The 19,709-nt window shown below is 38.7% G+C and overlaps 1 protein-coding gene across 1 annotated transcript; it reads left to right on the forward strand.

The window, feature by feature from the left end:
* Positions 1–1,757: 1,757 nt before the first annotated feature.
* Positions 1,758–15,586, forward strand: cnot6a (CCR4-NOT transcription complex, subunit 6a). The gene is made up of 12 exons (XM_057360538.1): positions 1,758–1,866; positions 4,599–4,720; positions 4,938–5,124; positions 5,720–5,805; positions 6,015–6,116; positions 7,695–7,763; positions 8,007–8,164; positions 10,827–10,981; positions 11,135–11,289; positions 11,402–11,635; positions 11,717–11,919; positions 12,001–15,586. The coding sequence occupies exons 2-12, from the start codon at positions 4,609–4,611 to the stop codon at positions 12,211–12,213; spliced, it is 1,674 nt and encodes a 557-aa protein (XP_057216521.1). The 5' UTR covers positions 1,758–1,866; positions 4,599–4,608; the 3' UTR covers positions 12,214–15,586.
* Positions 15,587–19,709: the final 4,123 nt, after the last annotated feature.

Below are 19,709 nucleotides of genomic sequence, written 5' to 3' on the forward strand. Positions count from 1 at the left end.
TCTATGTTGTTTAGTAGGTTTGCTCTTAGTTGAATGTATTCATGTAGATGTCAGACTCAGTACTGATACTATTTTTAGCCCTCAGCTGGTGGGAGTGTGTTTGTGGGATCTTAACATCCTGCATTTACTCAAAAAAAATATTTTACGATACTGTTCACTTTATTTAAACAATTAATTTCGTTTTAACACCATTGTATTAGATTTTATGTTCAAACACAATTGCATTGTGTTAAACGGGCTGAAAACAGTAATGCTTTGGCTTAACTAAATGTTTCAATCAAGATCAAAATAAGATTTTATTGCATTGCATATTTGATGCTTGGTCAATTTACTTAAATAAATTAAGTTAACAATAACTTGAATATTTGAGTAGAGATAACATATTTCTGTTGTGTGGAACCCCTGTCCATAATTTAATTAAGTTAGTTTAAAGTATCGTTTTTTCAGTGATGGTTGATTTAAAAAGAGGTTTTATTCATTTTCAGTAGCAGAGGAGAGTTTAAGTTAGATATATGAATTCATGAGCATATGCATTTGGCAGACACTTTAATCCAAAGGGACATGCAGCCAATGTTTGAATTATTATAATCTGTTTTACATTCCAGAGTGAGACTTTAGTTCCTCAAATTTCTTTTGTTGCATCTTTAAAAAGGAGTATAAGGAGTGTAAATGAATAATTAGGCTACTTTACGAGAATTAGCTACACAATTTAAATTGCATTGTCTACACCACAACGAGCACAGAACTCTTTCATGGGGTTTTCCACCACTAAATTGCACTGGACGAAAACAAGCTTCCTTGATTCGGAAACTTGATTTGTGGACTAAATATTTTGTGGTGACGATTTATAAATGACGTCTTGGGGGTTTTGTCATAAATGTAAATATGTTGGCTTAAGGTAACAAATATGAAACCACACTTGATCAAATTGTAAAACTTATCTGACTGCTCAAACTCGACCAGCACCAGCGGTTTAAATTCATTTAATTTCTTTAAAAGGTCTTTATTGCCCTCCGGTGTTCATCAACTGCACTGCAGTTTTTAAAAACGGGTATTTTAGACAGCTAAGATTTTCTGCATTGATGCTTTAAAATTTTAAGGACAGACTGTTTTTCTTCAGTCACGTCAGTAAAATAGAGTAGGCTAGGCTATTTAAAATAATGGATGGGTTGTTTAGAAGATGTGATCCATCTAGGCTATATTAGGCCTACTTTTATCATACCATAATTAACCTATCATATAAAAATCACGTTTATTAGTAACACATTTTTGCTTGATAGCATTTTTAAATAACAGAACTTCTACAGTCCCAGTATTTTAACAATTATACAAAATAAATAAATAAATACATACTAAATAAATACCTCAGAGCATATAAATATATATAAGTGAATACTAAAAAAAGTTGAGCATAATCAAAAAGTAATGTGTAAAATAATAGGCATATACAATAACTTTAATCATCAGATGTCTAGACTTCTCTCTAGATTCCTAATTACATGGGAGTTTTTTTTGTGTGGCTGCGATAAAAAGTAACAAAAGTTGGTGACAGAACACCTGGAGATGCAGATGTCTGTGAAATACCATATTTGTTTTATTTTCTTCGTCAACATCCACAAAATTGACCTATTTTTGTGACTCCCATTTTTGGCGTGCCTCGCTGGCGTAAACACTGGAGGCGTCATGCGGACGTGCACACCAATCAAATCACTCGTTTCATAGACAGCCAATGAGGAAAGCGCTTCTTATCGCGCCCTGAAATTCTCACGGCCGCCATGATGCTTGTTTGCGTTCAGTAAGAAAGAGCAGCGGCTCAGAAACAAAGGAAACGCGCACTCGTCTTTGTCAATTGGTATGAGCTTACAGGTAAAACTAACACGTTTTATGGACATTTGACACCTTCTTTGATTGCACTTAAAGCAGTAAATGCATTTTCTTTCAGATTACTTTGCTACGTTGTTGGTCTAGTTTCTAAATGCATAATCGCTTGTTAGCCCATGAGCTAATTTGGTCAGTCTGAACCGAGAGGAATTGATCGGTACATAAGGTAACGTTAAAGCTTAAATGTATTTTAGCATCGCCAGTATTGTGTGGACACATTGAACACGATAATAAATGGTGGAAAACCTCGATCAACGGTCTTGAATGTTGAGGTCTTTATGGTTGATTATGTAAGCAGCCTGCTGTGTCTTATAAACAGTACATAATATTTTCGTTGCTTTCAGGCGTTTTACGCCATTCATATTACACAAATTATCTCGTAAAGTTAATTTGCAAATGACTTCTGTAACGTCGCAGGGGTTCAGTTCAAGCTAATTCGCTTCATTAGTTAGACTGCAGATCTGTGACAAGCACACATTACGATCTAAAGTCGTTTAATTTCGTAATCACGTGCTCTGATTAGGACTCATGGCAGGATGCAGTTAAGTTATCTGGAAGATTGTTGCTGAAGTGATGTATTCACTCACAGCTAACTAACGTTAGCCCTCTTAGCTTCGTAACGTGGCTCTGGGACACAAACACGAGGTGGTGGTGGTGATGTTTTGTTTGGGTTGAATTGCACCGCGATGATGAAAGCGCAAAAATGACTTAACTGTTAGTTGGCGATTAATGAAAACATAAGTACACCGCGCACGGCTGCACCTTTGTTAAGAATTGTAATATGAGTGTTTGTCGGTTTGGCAAGCGCTTCAGGTTATACTAGTTTTAACTAGCCTACTTTTTCTTTTTTTATTATTACATTAACTGACTAACTTGTAGTCTTAGCAGAGATGCCTAAAATGTTGCAAGATGAACGTGCTAAACTATGTGCCACTTCATTGCCTATATTTAATTTCTTATAAGATTTTAACGTTGTAACGAAGCGATGAATTGTGCGTTTCGTTTTTAATGCTCGTGGTTTGAATTGTCCCCTTTTGTGGGTTATACGTTTATGTACATTTGAGAAGCGCACTAGTAGTGTTGTCACGATACTGGAATTTCTAACTTCGATTCAATACCTAAAAAAATCGATATTCGATACCATTTTCGATACCACGGGGAATAAACTGCCATAGCAATAAGGCCCTAATAAGCAATAGCAATATAGGCCTTTTTAATTTTTATTTGACGTTAAATTGAACAAGACTAGACAATGAGGTATATATTTTTACATTATTTATTAATTGTTAATCTGATGTTAATTTTACGAACACATTTACTATTTAAAATCAAAGTTGTATTTGTCAGTATTAATGGACCAGACCCTGTTGAAAAAACCAGCCTATGCTGGTTTGGTATGTTTTGATGCTGGTTTGTGCTGGTTTAAACTGTTCATGTGCTGGTTTAAGATGGTCATATGCTGATTTAAGATGGTTCTTAGCTGGTTTAAGATCAAACCAGCATCGATCAAAACATACCTTACCCAGCATATACTGGATTTTTCAACAGGGGAGCTTACATAAATGGTTGTATTTTTTAACTAACATTTAAAAGAGATTAATAAATACTTGAACAAATGTATTGCTCATTCATTGTTCGTTAATGTTAGTTAATAGCCTACATTTTTATTTGGCTAAATTGGCTTTTATTCACATAGGCCCATACTGTAATCATTGATCAGCGCACATATAGACAGAAACGCAAACTTAAACGCAAGAACTGTTGCAGAGACTCCGCACTGGACATCTTTCTAACATTAACAACTTTTAACCGGAGCGAATGAGACGAGTGGATGAAATCATTGAACAGCGCACATACATAGAGCGCTATGGTAAACACGGAAGTGCAAACGTGTATCACACGCGAGAACTGTTGCGGAGACTTTACCCGCACCAGCATTATTTCAAACATCAAATTAACCGGAGCGAACGAGACGAGTGGATGAAATCATTGATGAGCGCACATAAAGACAGAAACGCGTGCATTAAACATGAGAACTGTTGCGGAGACTCTGTACTAACAAACAACATATAACCAGGGCGAATGAAATGAGTGGATAAAATTATTGATCAGCGCACATACATGGTTCGCTATGGTAAACACGGGAAGCGTAACGAGCGTGCACCACGCCAGATGTGTTACTGAGACTGGCCATCTTTTCTAACATAAACACGATTTAACTGCCACAAACTAGTCAAGTATGTGAGAGGAGGCGGGGCTCTGTTGTTATGCGTTCACGTGCAGTGTGTGTTAACTCACTGTCGGAAAAGAGAGAGCGGGAACGCGCAGCTGATATCGATGCGTGGGACATGGGTATTGGAACCGTTTCAGATTCTTCAGTATCGATACTTATCGAAATATTGATATTTTTGACAACACTACGCACTAGTATTTCCATTTGTCATAGCCGTAATGGAAAATCCTTTAGCTATTGATCCTTCAGCTGCTCTTGTACTTCTCACTGAGAGATGATCTCTTTTCCTGCCCTGTGCTCTTTCAGGAAGATGCACGTGCTTGCCCTTACTGACATCACTAGGCCTCTTACCTTTTTGTACAATACACTAGTTTTATATTTTAGACTACTAGCACAGACCTAACACGGTCATGTGAAGACAAGGCACATATAGAAAGTGAATATCATGTAGTAGTTTTGCATTGAAATTGTTTTTGTTTTTTAGTGTTACAGGGATGCCCAAGGAAAAATATGATCCGCCAGACCCAAGGCGGATGTACACGATAATGTCTAGTGAGGAGGTGGCCAATGGAAAGAAATCATATTGGGCAGAGTTGGAGATTGTTGGTAATGTTGCTTTTTTTTAGGGGATTTTAAAGTCAGTGTTTAATAGTGAAATTGGTCTGATTTAGTAAATGACTCTCAAGTGACGTCATCTATGCCAAACTATAATGTTTGCTTATATGCATAGAGCTATTTAGACTTTATTATATGCTACTGTTAAAGGTTTTGGTGTATACATTTGTCTTTGCTCATATGTTTTTGTTCTCTCACATGTTTGCAGGTAGGGTGAGAAGTTTAAGTTCAGCATTATGGTCCCTCACCCACCTCACTGCTCTTCATATCAGTGATAATTCGCTCTCACGTATCCCGCCCGACATTGCCAAACTACACAACTTGGTGTACCTGGACCTCTCGTCCAATAAGATCAGGAGTCTGCCTGCCGAACTAGGCAACATGGTATCTCTCAGGTGAGAAGCTAATGCTTGGTTTAAACTGCACAGCTTAAGTCGGCCATAAAGATAGTGGTTTGATGTAAGGTGGATGGATGAGGTTGTTGCGGTAACTAGCTTGCAGTTATTTTTACCTTCATACTTGCATGAGTATAGTAGTCCTTTAATTGGGTCCCACCTTTTTTATAGGTAGTGTTTGTTTGTCTCCAGGCCCTGTTTGCTGATAACAGTGCTGTTTTAATACGAGGGTTACACATGTGTCTGCTGTGAATCAATTTCATTTGTTACAGGTTGAAATATGTTAGGACCTCTTTGCAAGTGTGATTACTTCTCCTCTGCTTGGTTATAAATCATGTTTTGAGAGAAGCTGTAATGCTACCGTATTAAGTTTCTTTGGAAGTGGTTGGGATTGCATCCAACGTTGAAAGTGCACCAGACTATAATGGGTTTTGTGCGTTATGGTGGCGCACCAGGTTTGATGTTGGCTCTTTTGTACCGTTAGGCTATTCATGCAATATTTGATCTCTTTAGAAAGCACCTGTAATGCTGTTGCCTTGTGTTCTCTTGTCTGAAAAAAATAATGACGGTGTGAATTTGCCTTTCTATTTCACAGGGAACTGCTTTTAAATAACAACCAGTTACGAGTTCTGCCTTTTGAGCTTGGAAAACTCTTTCAGTTACAAACGTTGGGTTTGAAAGGTACCACTTCCCTTTGTTACCCATTAAACTTAATAATAAGCTCTGTTATGTGCAGGCCCAAGTTGAATCTTTTTTTATAAGTCTTGTGAGTTTGAGGTAAAAATGTAAACATGCTTATAAACAAACATAGAGTGTGGGAAACGACGAACTTTGTAAATGATGCAGTTCATAATGAAAATCTGGCGCATATGTCTGAATGTGTTCCATAGGAAATCCTCTTGCACAAGAAATCATGATCCTCTACCAAGAGCCCGATGGGACGCGCCGGCTTCTCAACTACCTGCTGGACAATCTCGCAGGTACCAAACGCGGTGAGTCCGCTCGTGCGCCAAGCACTAGGCTTGTTGCGATAGTCGGTGTCACCGGTCATACACGGTGTCCACCCGCCTAACGATTACATCACTTGTCCCCCGCAGCACCGACCCCCACCGTCATTTTTATAGTAATAAATCACTTAGTTTAGTTAAAGACCAGACTGTGCATCTGAACGCGGCTGCTGCATTCAGCGCAAACGGAACAAGTGTCGCAGCAAAGGTCAGCAGAAGGAGTTAGATTTTATTCATCATCTGAGGAGAGTTAAGGACTGACTGACAAGACGATGGCAGAGGCTTTTCTAGAATACGTAAGCACTGTCATCAAGAGCCGGTTTAGTTTTAATTTTCTTTTGTTCTAATTTTCAAAAGCTGGTGCTTCGCCATTTATTTAACATAAAGGTTTTTCGTTTCGTATTCGTTTCTTTATTTATTTAACATAAACGTTTTTCATTTCGTATTCCCTTATTAGTTTCATATTTATTTAACATAAACGTTTTTCGTTTCCTATTCCTTTCTTGTTTGTTTCTTATTTATTTAACATAAACGTTTTCGTTTCGTATTCCCTTCTTATTAGTTTCATATTTATTTATTTAACATAAACGTTTTTCCTTTTGTATTCCTTCCTTATTCGTTAATTTATTTATTTAACATAAACGTTTTTCCTTTTGTATTCCTTCCTTATTCGTTAATTTATTTATTTAACATAAACGTTTTCGTTTCATATTTCCTTCCTTATTCGTTTCTTTATTTATTTATTTAACATAAATGTTTTCGTTTCTTATTCCCTTCTTATTAGTTTCATATTTATTTAACAAACGTTTTTCGTTTCGTATTCCCTTATTAGTTTCATATTTATTTAACATAAACGGTTTTCGTTTCGTATTCCCTTATTAGTTTCATATTTATTTAACATAAACGTTTTTGTTTCGTATTCCCTTATTAGTTTCATGTTTATTTACTTGTTGCACAATGTGTGTGCCGTGTTTTGTTAATATAGGCAACTTATCTAAATGTAAATGTTTTTATTTTCGTTTTTTTTATTTATTTTTTGCTTTGTGTGCTGTGATTATTCGTTTTGTAAGGTCTGTGTTTAATATAAGCAAATGTCATTGTACTTTTTTATAGTTTCGTGTGTTTTTATTAAGAAAGATATTGAACCCACCATTAATTCAAGCAATTGCCATTCCTAAATTGCCGCCATTTTAAAACTGAAAGTAAAATGCGTCATGCACACGGCCGCATCTTCGACCACCCCACAGCAAACCCCCAGTGTCACCGGTACAACCGGTGTTTTTACACTTCGATTAACCGGTGGGAAAATTTCATCACCGCAACATCCCTACCAAGCACAAAAAAGTTTCTATTCTCCTACAAGCTCTTAAGAGCAGATTAATTTCATGCATTCGGATGAGTCATGGCATTGTTGTGTCTGTTTGAACTCTTTTCTCAGTTAATTACTGTGGAGATAATTGCTATGTTCTTGCATTTCCTTCCCGTTCAGTAATTGCTTGGTTTTTATAGAAATGTTCACTTGCAGAGTGTATGATTTTCTCCTTTATGCCCATCTCTCTACAGTATCTATAGAACCGCCACCACCTCGCTCGTGGATAGCACTGCAGGAGCCGGATAGGACACGCCCAGCGGGTAAGAAACTTTTTAAGAACTCCAGCTTGGGTTGTGTTATGCAAAACATACACTGTTTTACTACCTTATCCTCTGGATTTCTTTGGAAAAGCATTTAGCATTTTTCTATTATAATATTAATGTGAGGAATATCCTCCGAGCACAGCCTAGAGACTGTGTAATTTTACATCACCTCATTTGACATTCCCTTTAGTTTGTGTGAGTGTTTTAAGAGAATCTCACTGAAATCTTTTCACGCTGCAGCTCTGTTCTCTGTAATGTGTTACAACGTGCTGTGTGATAAGTACGCCACGCGTCAGCTCTACGGCTATTGTCCTTCCTGGGCCCTCAACTGGGACTACAGGAAGAAGTCCATCATGCAGGAGATCCTTAACTGCAGCGCTGACATCATCAGCTTACAGGTCTGTCAGTCACACTTGTATAACTCATAATGACCGACTGTACTGAAAGGCTTTTGTAGATGTTTGCTGCAAATATAACACTGAATTTGTGTAATTGGTTGAGCTATCAATTTAACAAGTTCAGGGGGGGAGTTAGGGCTGTAGCTATCGATTATTTTAGTAATCGTGTATTCTACCAATTATTACATCGATTAATGGAGTATTTGGATAAGTACTTTTTCTTAACTAAAGAGCAATACTAAATATACAAGAGAAAATAAGACAAGTCTCTTAAAATGAACAACTTCAATTCAATTTTATTTATATAGCGCTTTTCACAATGTGCATTGTTCCAAAGCAGTTTTACAGGAGAAAATAAGAAAAACTGAAAAACACAAAAAAGGTAAAAAACAGTACAGTGCATGGTGTTTATAGAACAAGCAAGATTATTCTAGTAAATAATATCTAATAAATGCAGTCTCCCGGTGGTTTATTTAGCATATTTTGCATTAAGTGAATGCTTTGCTGAAAAAATGAACAACTAATCAGTTTCCTTTTTATAATAATAAAAAAAATTATTGGCGAAATTGCATACATTAATATCTCTGAAAACCAAACCCACTTAGTACATACCATTGCCATATAACATTCAAAATGCAATATAATATATAAATAAGAAACGTAAATAAAATGCTATGCGTCAGTTATAATGGTCCGTGGGGAAACGCGGTGCTCCGTTTGTACTGTGGTTAAATGGATTAAACCTCGATGACTTTTTTTGTATTCGAATTACTCGAGTTACTTGAGGAATCGTTCCAGCACTAGAGAAAGTGCTAATGAAAATTCCCAGATTACTCGCCCTTTATTTCCTTTCATCAGTTGAACACAAACAATTTTATGTTAAGATGTTGTCATGCAGTGTTTGCGCAATATTCATTTAGCCGTGGTGCGCCACCACACCAAAAATCCTCCCCACCAAGACAACAGTGGTACACTGTTTCCCATTAATTCCTAATTTGTCTTGCCTTTGTTGCCAAGTTAGCAACTCTTTTATTAGATTTGGCTTTTTTTGACCCCTTTAGTGACTTTTGTTCAGATGACGTGCATAACGACAAACCTAGCAGCTTTTTGGATAAACCTTAGCTTTCAGTAGGAAAATGTCGACAGTACTGCCACGTGAGCACGAGGACTCTGATGGTCTCTCTCGGCGTCTACTCTGTGAAGTGAGCGGCAGAGAGAAGCAGCACTTTCAGTTCACCCTGCGGTGGCTGACTTGTACAAAACAGTGTTTTCAAAACCTATCACTGTCTGTAAATAAACACATGGTGTAACAGACAGTTTGACAGAAACGTTTAGTCAACATTATCGATAACGTCGACAATAAAAAAATTGTAGACAAATAATTTTGTAGTCGAGTAGTTGATTTCCCATGATGTATTTTAAGGACCTGCAATAACATGGTTTGACCTGTGAGGCGCTGTAGCGCGACTACCCTTCCAGAGGCAACAATTACCTAAGAACAGAAAGTATGTAAATGAGAATGGCTTTATTGGGCAATAAGCTGTATTCAAATACAGAATGTTCAGAGAGTAGAATCGAAACGGGTCTGAAATTGCAACTCAAAGCTGTGATGACATCACAAATATGCTAGTTAGCGTGTGACATCGTCCAGCGCCGTCGTTCCATAAAATCCTAGCAGAAACACTCATGTTAATTTATATGGAGCTCCAAATGGTGAAGCTTGTAACATCTAGTCATGATACACGATGACATTTGAAATTTGATGTGCTGCCTCTTTTAGTGCTTAGATCTGCTGGTTTATGTCATTTTTGCTAAATAACCTTAAGATAGAAACAATGGTATCATTACACTTTAGTAGACATTTTTAATCTGCAGGAGTCATTTGCATTCCTTAAATAATGATTGCGCTTTTTGGAGCGTCAAAATTTAGAAAATTGTTCATTACATAGAGTCATTGTTAATTTGCGTTTAACTGAATACAGTCATACATCTGCGATTGCATAAGTAAGGGCTAATCCACAGCTAGCCGTGCGTTAAAGGTTTTTAATGCACGACGTGGAGGCCAAGAACCACCTGACGCGAAGTTAAACTACTTACCCTCGTAGTTGTGGATATAACTCGTTATGTAGATCTTGAATCCTTTGTCCCGCTTGCTTTTTGGAGCAGTATACTAGGCATCAACGATGCGGTGTATATCGTTAATGCTTATTTTGGCAGATCTTGAAGACATCTAATAAACACTGACATTTTGCGTGGTGCGAGAGCAAACCGGAAACTGACATCCCGATGAGTTGCAACAGCGGAAGTTTGTCGCTACGCTTGTGCACAGGGTCTATAGTTCATTCTGGACAGGACAAGAGCCTGGACTAGGACTTGCGTAGCATGCTCGGACAGGAAAGGTCTAATTCTCCTAATGTTGTAGAGGATGAATCTATAGGACCGGATGGTGCTGTCAATTATTACCACCAGCCGCACAATCACAGGCTGATCAGGTCATACGATCACAAAAAAAACATACCATATCGTAATTCCTCACATCTTGTGACGTTCATCTGTTTGTTTGTTTTTGCATATCTGACAAGAGCTGGTTTGTGTTTGAATCTTTTGGTTGATTATTTGTTGTGAGTATTCATAACCAGTTTTTTATATTTCTGTCCAACAGGAAGTGGAAACGGAGCAGTACTACAACTACTTCCTAGTAGAGCTGAAAGAACAAGGTTACGAAGGATTCTTCAGCCCCAAGTCTCGAGCCAGAACGATGTCGGAGTGTGACCGCAAGCATGTTGATGGCTGTGCCATCTTCTACAAAACAGAGAAGTGAGTCCTGCAAAGGTTTCGTCTGATTGCCTTTTTCACACTGCAAACCTTCGGGTTCACCTAAAGCAATCCAGGCTTTCTTTTAGTATGGGACGGTATGAAAATGATGCTAAAGTTAAATGCTGGTCTGACCTCACTGTTTTTGTTGAACAGGTTCAGTCTGGTACAGAAGCACACAGTGGAGTTCAATCAGCTGGCCATGGCAAATTCAGAGGGCTCAGAGGCCATGTTAAACAGGGTGATGACCAAGGACAACATCGGTGTAGCCGCACTACTAGAGCTACGGAAAGAGATGATGGAGCAGTCTGGTCCGTTTTCTACATTCCTTAAAACTGTATTTTGTGGAAAACAAAAGATGATGTTTTGTTCCGTTTCATCTCGCTGCGAGCAATAGCTAAGGGGTCTCTTTCTCATCCTCAGCTGGGAAGCCCATGCATGGAATGGAGAAACAGCTCCTCCTGGTGGCCAATGCCCATATGCACTGGGACCCGGAGTACTCTGACGTGAAGCTAGTGCAGACCATGATGTTCCTGTCTGAGGTGAAGAACATTGTGGACAAGGCCACCCGCAGTCTAAAGCTCTCTTCTGTTTCCGGAGAACCCAACGCCATCCCTCTTGTCCTCTGTGCTGATCTTAACTCTCTACCTGACTCGGGTATGTATCTGTCAGAGGTGGGAAATTCCGTCATTTTTTTCCTTTAAGCTCTGTTGCTGATGGAGGTTTTTTCGTGCGCAGGTGTGGTGGAGTACCTGAGCACGGGTGGCGTGGACAGCACACACAAGGACTTCAGAGAGCTGCGATATATCGACAGTTTGACCAACTTCAACTGTAACGGCAAGAACGGCACCTCCAGCACCAGGATCACGCACGGCTTCAAGTTGAAGAGTGCCTATGAGGACGACCTGATGTCTTACACCAACTACACCTTTGACTTTAAGGTTAGTCGTCATGTTTTTATTTCTTCTATTTCATAGTTGCGTATAACCTGACGTGGTTGTAATGGTTTATCTTGTTTGCAGGGCATCATCGATTACATCTTCTACTCTCAACCTTTGCTTAACGTGTTGGGCGTGCTGGGTCCCCTTGACCCTCTCTGGCTCCATGAGAACAATGTCAGTGGCTGCCCCCATCCCCACATTCCTTCCGATCACTTCTCCCTGTTTGCACAAATGGAGCTACTCCTGCCCTTCCTGCCTGCTGTCAACGGCATTCATCTGCCTGGCCGCAGGTAGTTCTCCGAGCCAGCAGGGGGAGCTCCAGCCCGCACCTCCTTATGCTCTCACAGCGGAGAAAGAAAGGCAGGGGCTGTTTTGTATAAATCTGAATCCGGTATAAGGAGATGATGGGGTATGGCAAACTTTTATTCCCATGGATTTTAACTGAAACAGACATGTCAGTCTTATCTATACCACCACCCACCCACGTTTGTTTTTCGTTTGGTCATGTTTTCTCTCTCTGTTTCCGGGCACAAATCTTTCAACTTCTGTACTTTTTTCAGACTGTTTAAAAACCCAAAGCGCCCTGAGCAATCATGCAAGTTTTACCTTAAGACAAAAGTCAAAGCTTTTTTTTTATGACTACAAGGCAATATCTTCGAAACGTATGCAGGGAGTCCAGAATCAAGTGTCCGGCATAATTTGGGTCATTTTTAGAGCGAGCAGCTTGCCGAAACGAAACCAATTTCACCAGCTTAGGTCAGATTCGATCTCCAGGAGCAAGCCTTTACGTAAGGGCTTTTGTGTAAAGAGAGCCGGCCGAACTCTCACACTTGCACTCGGTGGTGCTGTGGCCTCTTCATGGGCGTTCTGCCTGATCTCTAGCTGTAACACACGGTCACCATCTAACAGGCCTTGTATCATTTCGAAAGGATCTGCTCATAGGAAATCATGTGCAAGTGATGCTTTTAAGAAAGCCAAAATGCCCGACTTGCGTTCTGATCTTTACGTGCCAATGAGCCCTTTTTGTGATGCAGTGTACAGCTGAGAGAGGTAGAGAGATGGGGGCTTTAGAAAAGGGAAATGATCTGGAACAGGCAGCTGTGTTTTTATCATATGCCAATGATTGTAGCCTTCGCCCCGGAGTGTTAGATGTTTGGCAGGAGGTCATGTTAAGATGAAGGGTGCAGGCACGGGAAGCACATCCTACATATGGATGAATAAACTAACCCCTCGGTGTGGCCAGTTGAAGAGATTTCGATTTTTTTTTCTTTTCCCCACTTCCGTTATGTTTTATTTTCCGCTTCATGATTGTACACAAGCAACAAGTCTTGATCTACTGCATTTGTTTATATTTGTTTGTTTTTTGTATGTACACGAGTTAAATTTGGATGAAAAATGATTGTATTGTAAATGAATGCGAAATTTCTATCAGTTCATTCTAATGAACATTCGACAACCAGCGTGTGTAATATAATTTTTTCAGGTTTCTGCTGTGTAAAGTTGCACTTGTCAAGGTTCTTTATTCCCCCAGTGACTAGTTTAATTATCCTTCGTTTCTTTTTCCCGCCGAGGCAGATATGTTGTGATGTGGTCCTGTTACCTGCTTTTGTATTTAAAAACGCATAACGTTGTGCCTCACTGATTCGTTTCTCTATGCGCACTGCCAGTGCTATCAGTGAACCTGAACAGCCTCAATCTCTCATTTCCGTTTTTCATTTGTTTTAATACTAGAAACCATCATCTTTCCTCTGATAAGTGTTTTTTATCCTTCAGCCGCTCTTCTTAGGCCAGTTTCTTTAACCCGGTCATTTTGAGAAATCCCATCATCATGCCATGGTCTTGTAGTTCTTTCCGATCCCAACCCCGACTTCCTCTTGACTCAGGCAATTCACTAACCATACATTTCGCTTCTGTCGTTCATTTCTGCTTGTCCACGGTTATCTCCTCGTGTTGTGCCATTCTCCCACAAGGCCAAGTGTCAAGCTCCATTTACTACTGTAAAACCCGCTCTAACCTGTTGAAGAAAAACACGGTGGTGCGTTTCTCTGTGTGCTCCATAAACGCAAGTGTCTCGTTTTAATTTCGTCTACGGCCGCATCGCTTAGACATGTCATTTAATGTGCGCTTGAAAAGCTAATTTGTTTGAGTTTTTTTCCCCTCCCTATTGTCATGTTTTAAAAATCAAAAGGATCGACAAGCACTTATTGTAGATCACTGGTGCAGCTACTCATCGCTTTTTTTAAAATGAAAACACGCTTTTGCCGTAAGGCGGACGTCAATTTTAATGACTTTTATCAAGCAAGAGTATCTCGGTGAACTAGGGTGGACCATCTTGTAGTTCTCCTTTCGGTGTCCATTTTAATTCCTCACATTATCCGAGTCTATGAAATTTCGTTCATTTCTTCTGGTTGTTTTTAAATGAAAGCAACTTGTCTGGTTCTATTGAATTGCTGATGGTGTTGTAGTAAAAAGATTTTTGTAAAGTGTGAATAAATAATGTATCACGTTTCCTTTCTTTGACCTGAATTGTGTTGATGTGAGTATTATGATTGATATCTAATAGTTTTTGTCATTTTCGTTTTGCTTTTTTTGTATTACTCAAAACCAAATTTTTTTGTAAAAAAATGTTGGCACACTGAATTATAGATTTATATTGTTGCTAACCTTCACTTCAAGATACTTTTAAGAAAAAAAAAATGCATCAATGAAATCCGTCACAGAGAAATAAAGAGCTGTCATTTTGTCACCAAACAAAATTTCTTCGACCCGAAGCTTTGTGGCATTTCACCTGGTTTGAAGAACCAGTTAGTGCTTTTAAATGTGTTTGGGTTGTGGAAAGCATAGAAACATCTTAATGCTGTTTCCTACTTTCTTGGTGTTTTCTTTCTCTCCAGAAGAAAGGTTTAGTGTAGGATGAGACAAACGAATCGCCTGTTCTATAGTGTTTATTTGCCTTGTTTTCTGTGTTTCAGCATCAGTGCTCTCTTAAAAGCCAGTCATGTAATAAATTGTGCATGTTTAGATATTGTTGCCATCGCCATGTTGTTTAGAAGTTGGATCATTTACTTTGACAATGGTTTCAGGTGGAGCAAAAATAGCGTTGTGTGATCATGTCAGCATATTCAAAACTGGGCAATAATGACTTTTACAGCTTTATTATTTTTTTCTCCCCATTTCAGATCAACCAGGCTCAAATGTTTCTGGCTTCTTTCATTTCTTTTTCCTGTTTCATAGTCGACTTTTCTCTGTCAGTAGGGGTAATAGTACAATGGTCAGGATTGTGGTTGAATCAGCCGAGAGTCAATAAGTATTTAGGTGTGTCACTAAAATGCACTGGACCAACTCTTGTTTACCATTTATGGAATACCAGCATAACACTTGCACAATGTTTTAAAAAGAATGTTGCATATATATATATATATGTGTGTAAGGAAACGTATATAGATATTTAAAAAATCAAATAATGGCAGCTGTTTTTAATTCAATATTAAGTGTTGGGGATTAAAGCCTAATGGTAAACAAGGCGTTTTGGATTTCACTGTTTCTCCAGTTCTCTTGGTTCTCGGAGTAGTGATGTGTTTATAACAGGGTCAGCTTGTCTCCTTTACACCTATGTATTTTTTCCTACTCATGGTTAAATAAATTCTATATCTGTTTCAGCCTTGGAGTTTTGTGTTTATTGTATTTATTCACCTGCAGTTTTACTGAATTTGTATTTTTCTCCAGACTGTTGTGAAGTGTTTTATCCAGTAGATGGGGTGCATGTTTCACAGTTTACTATGGATAACGTTCCTTTTTCCTCAAAATGATTAGAAACTAGGATTTAGTTTCCATCTGCAAGCTTGGCCAGAATTCTGCACGGATGTCAAAGCGCTCGAGTGTGTGTCAAGTCATGTTTAAGCACGACCATGTGAGGTATATCTAAAAAATAAGTTTTCTAGTGTTTTGACCCCTTGCAAAAGATTATATGCATTATATCGCCTGCAGAATTCTTAGACAGTCTGTACATGGCATTCCCTCGGTACCATTGTGATTTAATGCAATTACCATGGAGACAAACCTGCAAGACCTTCATCACAGGAAACTGTAGCAGTCGGTCTAGGGTAGCAATGCGGCAAACAGATGCAGCATCAAGATGAATAAATCATGTCAGTCATAATTTGTTTAAATTTTGTCAATAAGACATCCAAGTGCTGCAAATGATGTATCGCTGAGAACCTGAGACGCATAACCACATCCATACACACAATGTGGAAAATATCAAAGCCTATCTGCTGTTGGCCAGGGGATTGATGATGACACAAAGCAGCGATAGATAGATCGTGCTGATGAGATGATATTTAGTGATATTGTTTTATACACGCACACATAAAAAATGTATTGAGGAATGTAAAATTCTAGGTACTAGCAAGAAGAGAGGCTGAGGTGACATCGGTAGGCTGGTTTGCATTCATTATTTTGCTAGTAAATGTAATTTTTGTCTTATGTACCACTATAGCATCAATAAACGTTGTTTTACCAAAACAGAAACAGAAATATCCTTCACATTATTGGATATTGTTTTAACACAACTGATACAGTGGAAGGAAAACAGTTTTACCCATAAAAACGTCACTATTAAGCATTTGGACTCGCAGTATATAAAAGCACACTGGCCATAATAGACTGTTCGAAGATCTTAATATAATTTTGCCTCAAAGCCGAAGTTGTTTGCAGGTTAAGTTTCACCTTGGAAAGACTTCATTCGTTTTGAAGTTTCATTTCAAGGTTTTCTAGAATCTCTGAAAGTTTGTGCTTGTTATAATGATCCAAAAATAATAATCCCACCTGAGAACTTTTTAGACATGTCCCTGTGGGACGGACATTTGTTTTAGGCTGGTCGCTTGAAAATTTCATTTAGACATTTAGGTTTGACTATAACATTGATTGTAACTCTAACAGCTTTGCCAATACAAAGCTTAATAAATTTGTTGTTGTTGAGCTTGTAAACACTTCAACTTGATTATGACAGTTTGGACTTTATGGACAAAAGTATCAGTCTGGTGTGGAAGAACTTGGCTGGTCTGCATAAAGCCCTGACCTGAACACCTTAGCCAAACACTCATCACCCAAACCTATCAAAGGCTTCTACACAGTCATTTCAGAACAGAAAAAGGCCCTTCCAAAACAGTTGCAACAAAGATTAAAACAAAATGCTTTAATGTGCTATTACATGGTATAACACTAATATTTGTTTGGATTGGAATTACTGGAATAGATAGACATGTTTATTAGAAGAGGGGGTTCCATACTTTTCTCCATATATTATGTCTATATTTGGTGCTGTGCATAAGGTCCATATAGAAGCAATGAAGGTAATGATCTCAGGACCATCTGGCGTTGTCTGACAGAATGAGAGTTTGCAGGATTGTTAGCCCAGAGTTGGTCCTAATGGGAAGCACGTGGGGCTCCCGAGTCCTGACTAAGGATGGTAAAAACTCCTTGCGGCCACAGCAGTTCTCTCAGTTGGATTTAGAAATGAAGTGTGTTATTTAATTACTACATCTTCACATAATACAATTTTATTGTTAGATTTACAATTGTGTTTTCTCAAAAAGACATGTGATGCCTGGGGTTGGAAAAGTAATTAAAACCTTTAAACTCTTGTGTAATATTATAAACGGTTTTAAAAAAGTCTATTGATGTAAGTTGATTATGTTCTGTGTAAAATGGACGCTTAGGTTAAATATTTTGCTTTGGCCTTTGGTGATTTCATAGATAAAAAATGGAGCGTCCTGAGGTTGTGAATTAATCTTGCAGTAGTGGATTCGGTTAAATTGGGATTTCATATTTTAAAGGTGCAGTGTGTAGTGTTTTGGAGGATCTATTGTTAGAAATGTAATATAATATACACAACTTGTCTTCAGAGGTGTGCAAAGACCTTACATAATGAAGCGTTATGTTTTCTTTGCTTTAGAATGAGCTATTTCTATATATATAGACATACAGTATACCGCGGGTCCCCTTACATGGAATTCACCATGTTGTTTCTACAGTAGCCCTGCAGACAAACTGCTCTACAGAGCAAAATTTCATAAATACGTCATCTCCTCCAGCAAAGAAACGAGAATGTGATGAAATTTTAGTGCTGTGTCAGCCACTGTAGTGCTCCGAAAGGCAGGGGTGCAGTGAGCCATTGGTTGCAATTCGCAACCTCACCACTAGATGCTGCTAAATTTCATTCACTGGACCTTTAACAACGCACTGTACATTTTTTTGTAAAAAACAGGTTAATGTTCCGGCAGCTTGGGTGCCAGGATAAAACTTAAAACATGCATTTTTTTGCAAAGTAAAATGACATGTTTTTCATGTTACTGTAATTTTGACCATTGTTACAGAATAAAAAAACTGTGTGAAAATTCTGTAAAATTGCACTTTACAAAATGTAATTTTACAGAATTTTCACACATTTTTTAAATGCGGTATACAAAATGTTAAATTACAGAAATAAACTGCAAAGTTGGGTGTTAATTTCAGATGTTGCTTATTGTACATGTGCTATCATTTACACAACAGTCTTCTGTGGTACATCCAATCGTTTCAAGTAACAAAATTCCTTTAAGTGGATTCCAGTCCAAAAGGATAATAGACTAAGTCTCTTAACTCCAGACAAAGACATGTTTGTGAAAGTCGACATATCAGATGCCGATGACGGGGAAGCAATATTTTGTGGCAATGCAAATATCACTGCTGTGAATGCAGAGAGTCACAGATGGGTCTTGACTACAGTCACCTCTGAGTGGATGACTTGATGTAAATGTGTGCAGACAGCTACCAAATGCACCCTCTACACTTCCCTGGGTTGTGTTCCACTTACATCACCACCTGTTTTTTCACCTTTCACTGAAAGCAAAAAAGTTCATTTCTCCGAGAAATCCCTTCACCCTTTACCTAACAAATCCAATTGATTACTTGTCACCCGGCGAGTTGCTTCCTTACTTTTGTCACTTCAAATTCTCGCCGTCATCCATCTAAAACTCACAAGGACCGCGGCTATGGCAAAGAGTTATTTAAGCGAATCCCTCGAAATTGAGTTGTTGATGAAGCCGTGCTCTGTGTTGAGAGATTTAGAGGACTGCAGGGAGAGGCGTTTGTCTCTGCCACAGTGTCGGCGGGACATCAAGGACACTGATGTTTGTTAGCGGGGGAGCGAGGCTCAGCTGGAGGTGCAGGTAGGATGAGGAGATGCAGGGTGACAGCAGTTCCAGGTAACTGCTGCTGAATGTGTGGAGAAACGCTGAGCTCAGCGGTCTGAAGTGAAGTTAACAGAACAGGCAGCTTGCAAAAGTGCGGGGTGAGGAGGCGCAAGCAAACACGGCTGAGCAGATGGGAATTTCGTATTGTTTACCAGAATCTGCTTATGGGGAACGTGCTTGGCTTTCAAAAGAGCCGTTTCTATTTCAGCTCAAAGCTTGAAATATGGGAAATTCAGTGCATGTTTTTTTGCATCTCAATTTTTTACTGTAAAACAAAAAAAGAAGCTCTAACTTTACGTGTGGAAACGTGTCCTTGGATCCAACAAAATTATTCGTCCCGAACTTCTACATAAGATGTGATGTCTGTCATCCTCAAGTAACTTTGCAAAGTTTCTGACCATCTGGAGAAATAAAGGGTGGGGATTTGACATTACTGCCCATATAAGGCTTTTAAAGCTTGGCCTTGAAGTGTTCACGCCACAAGAATGAAGTCAAATGGGTCACTCTTTCACCCTTAAGATGCAATGATAAAAATATACTTTTTGGATTTAATGT

Source organism: Triplophysa rosa, linkage group LG19 (genome assembly GCF_024868665.1).
Source record: "Triplophysa rosa linkage group LG19, Trosa_1v2, whole genome shotgun sequence".
In the NCBI taxonomy this organism is placed as follows: Eukaryota; Metazoa; Chordata; class Actinopteri; order Cypriniformes; family Nemacheilidae; genus Triplophysa; species Triplophysa rosa.

What these genes read in the sequence shown, in the direction of transcription:
- cnot6a (XM_057360538.1), top strand. Translation starts at nt 4,609, where the DNA reads ATGCCCAAGGAAAAATATGATCCGCCAGACCCAAGGCGGATGTACACG. An exon ending in ACAAACGTTGGGTTTGAAAG is followed by an intron (nt 5,806 to 6,014) that starts GTACCACTTCCC and finishes TGTGTTCCATAG; the next exon opens with GAAATCCTCTTGCACAAGAA. An exon ending in CTGACATCATCAGCTTACAG is followed by an intron (nt 8,165 to 10,826) that starts GTCTGTCAGTCA and finishes TCTGTCCAACAG; the next exon opens with GAAGTGGAAACGGAGCAGTA.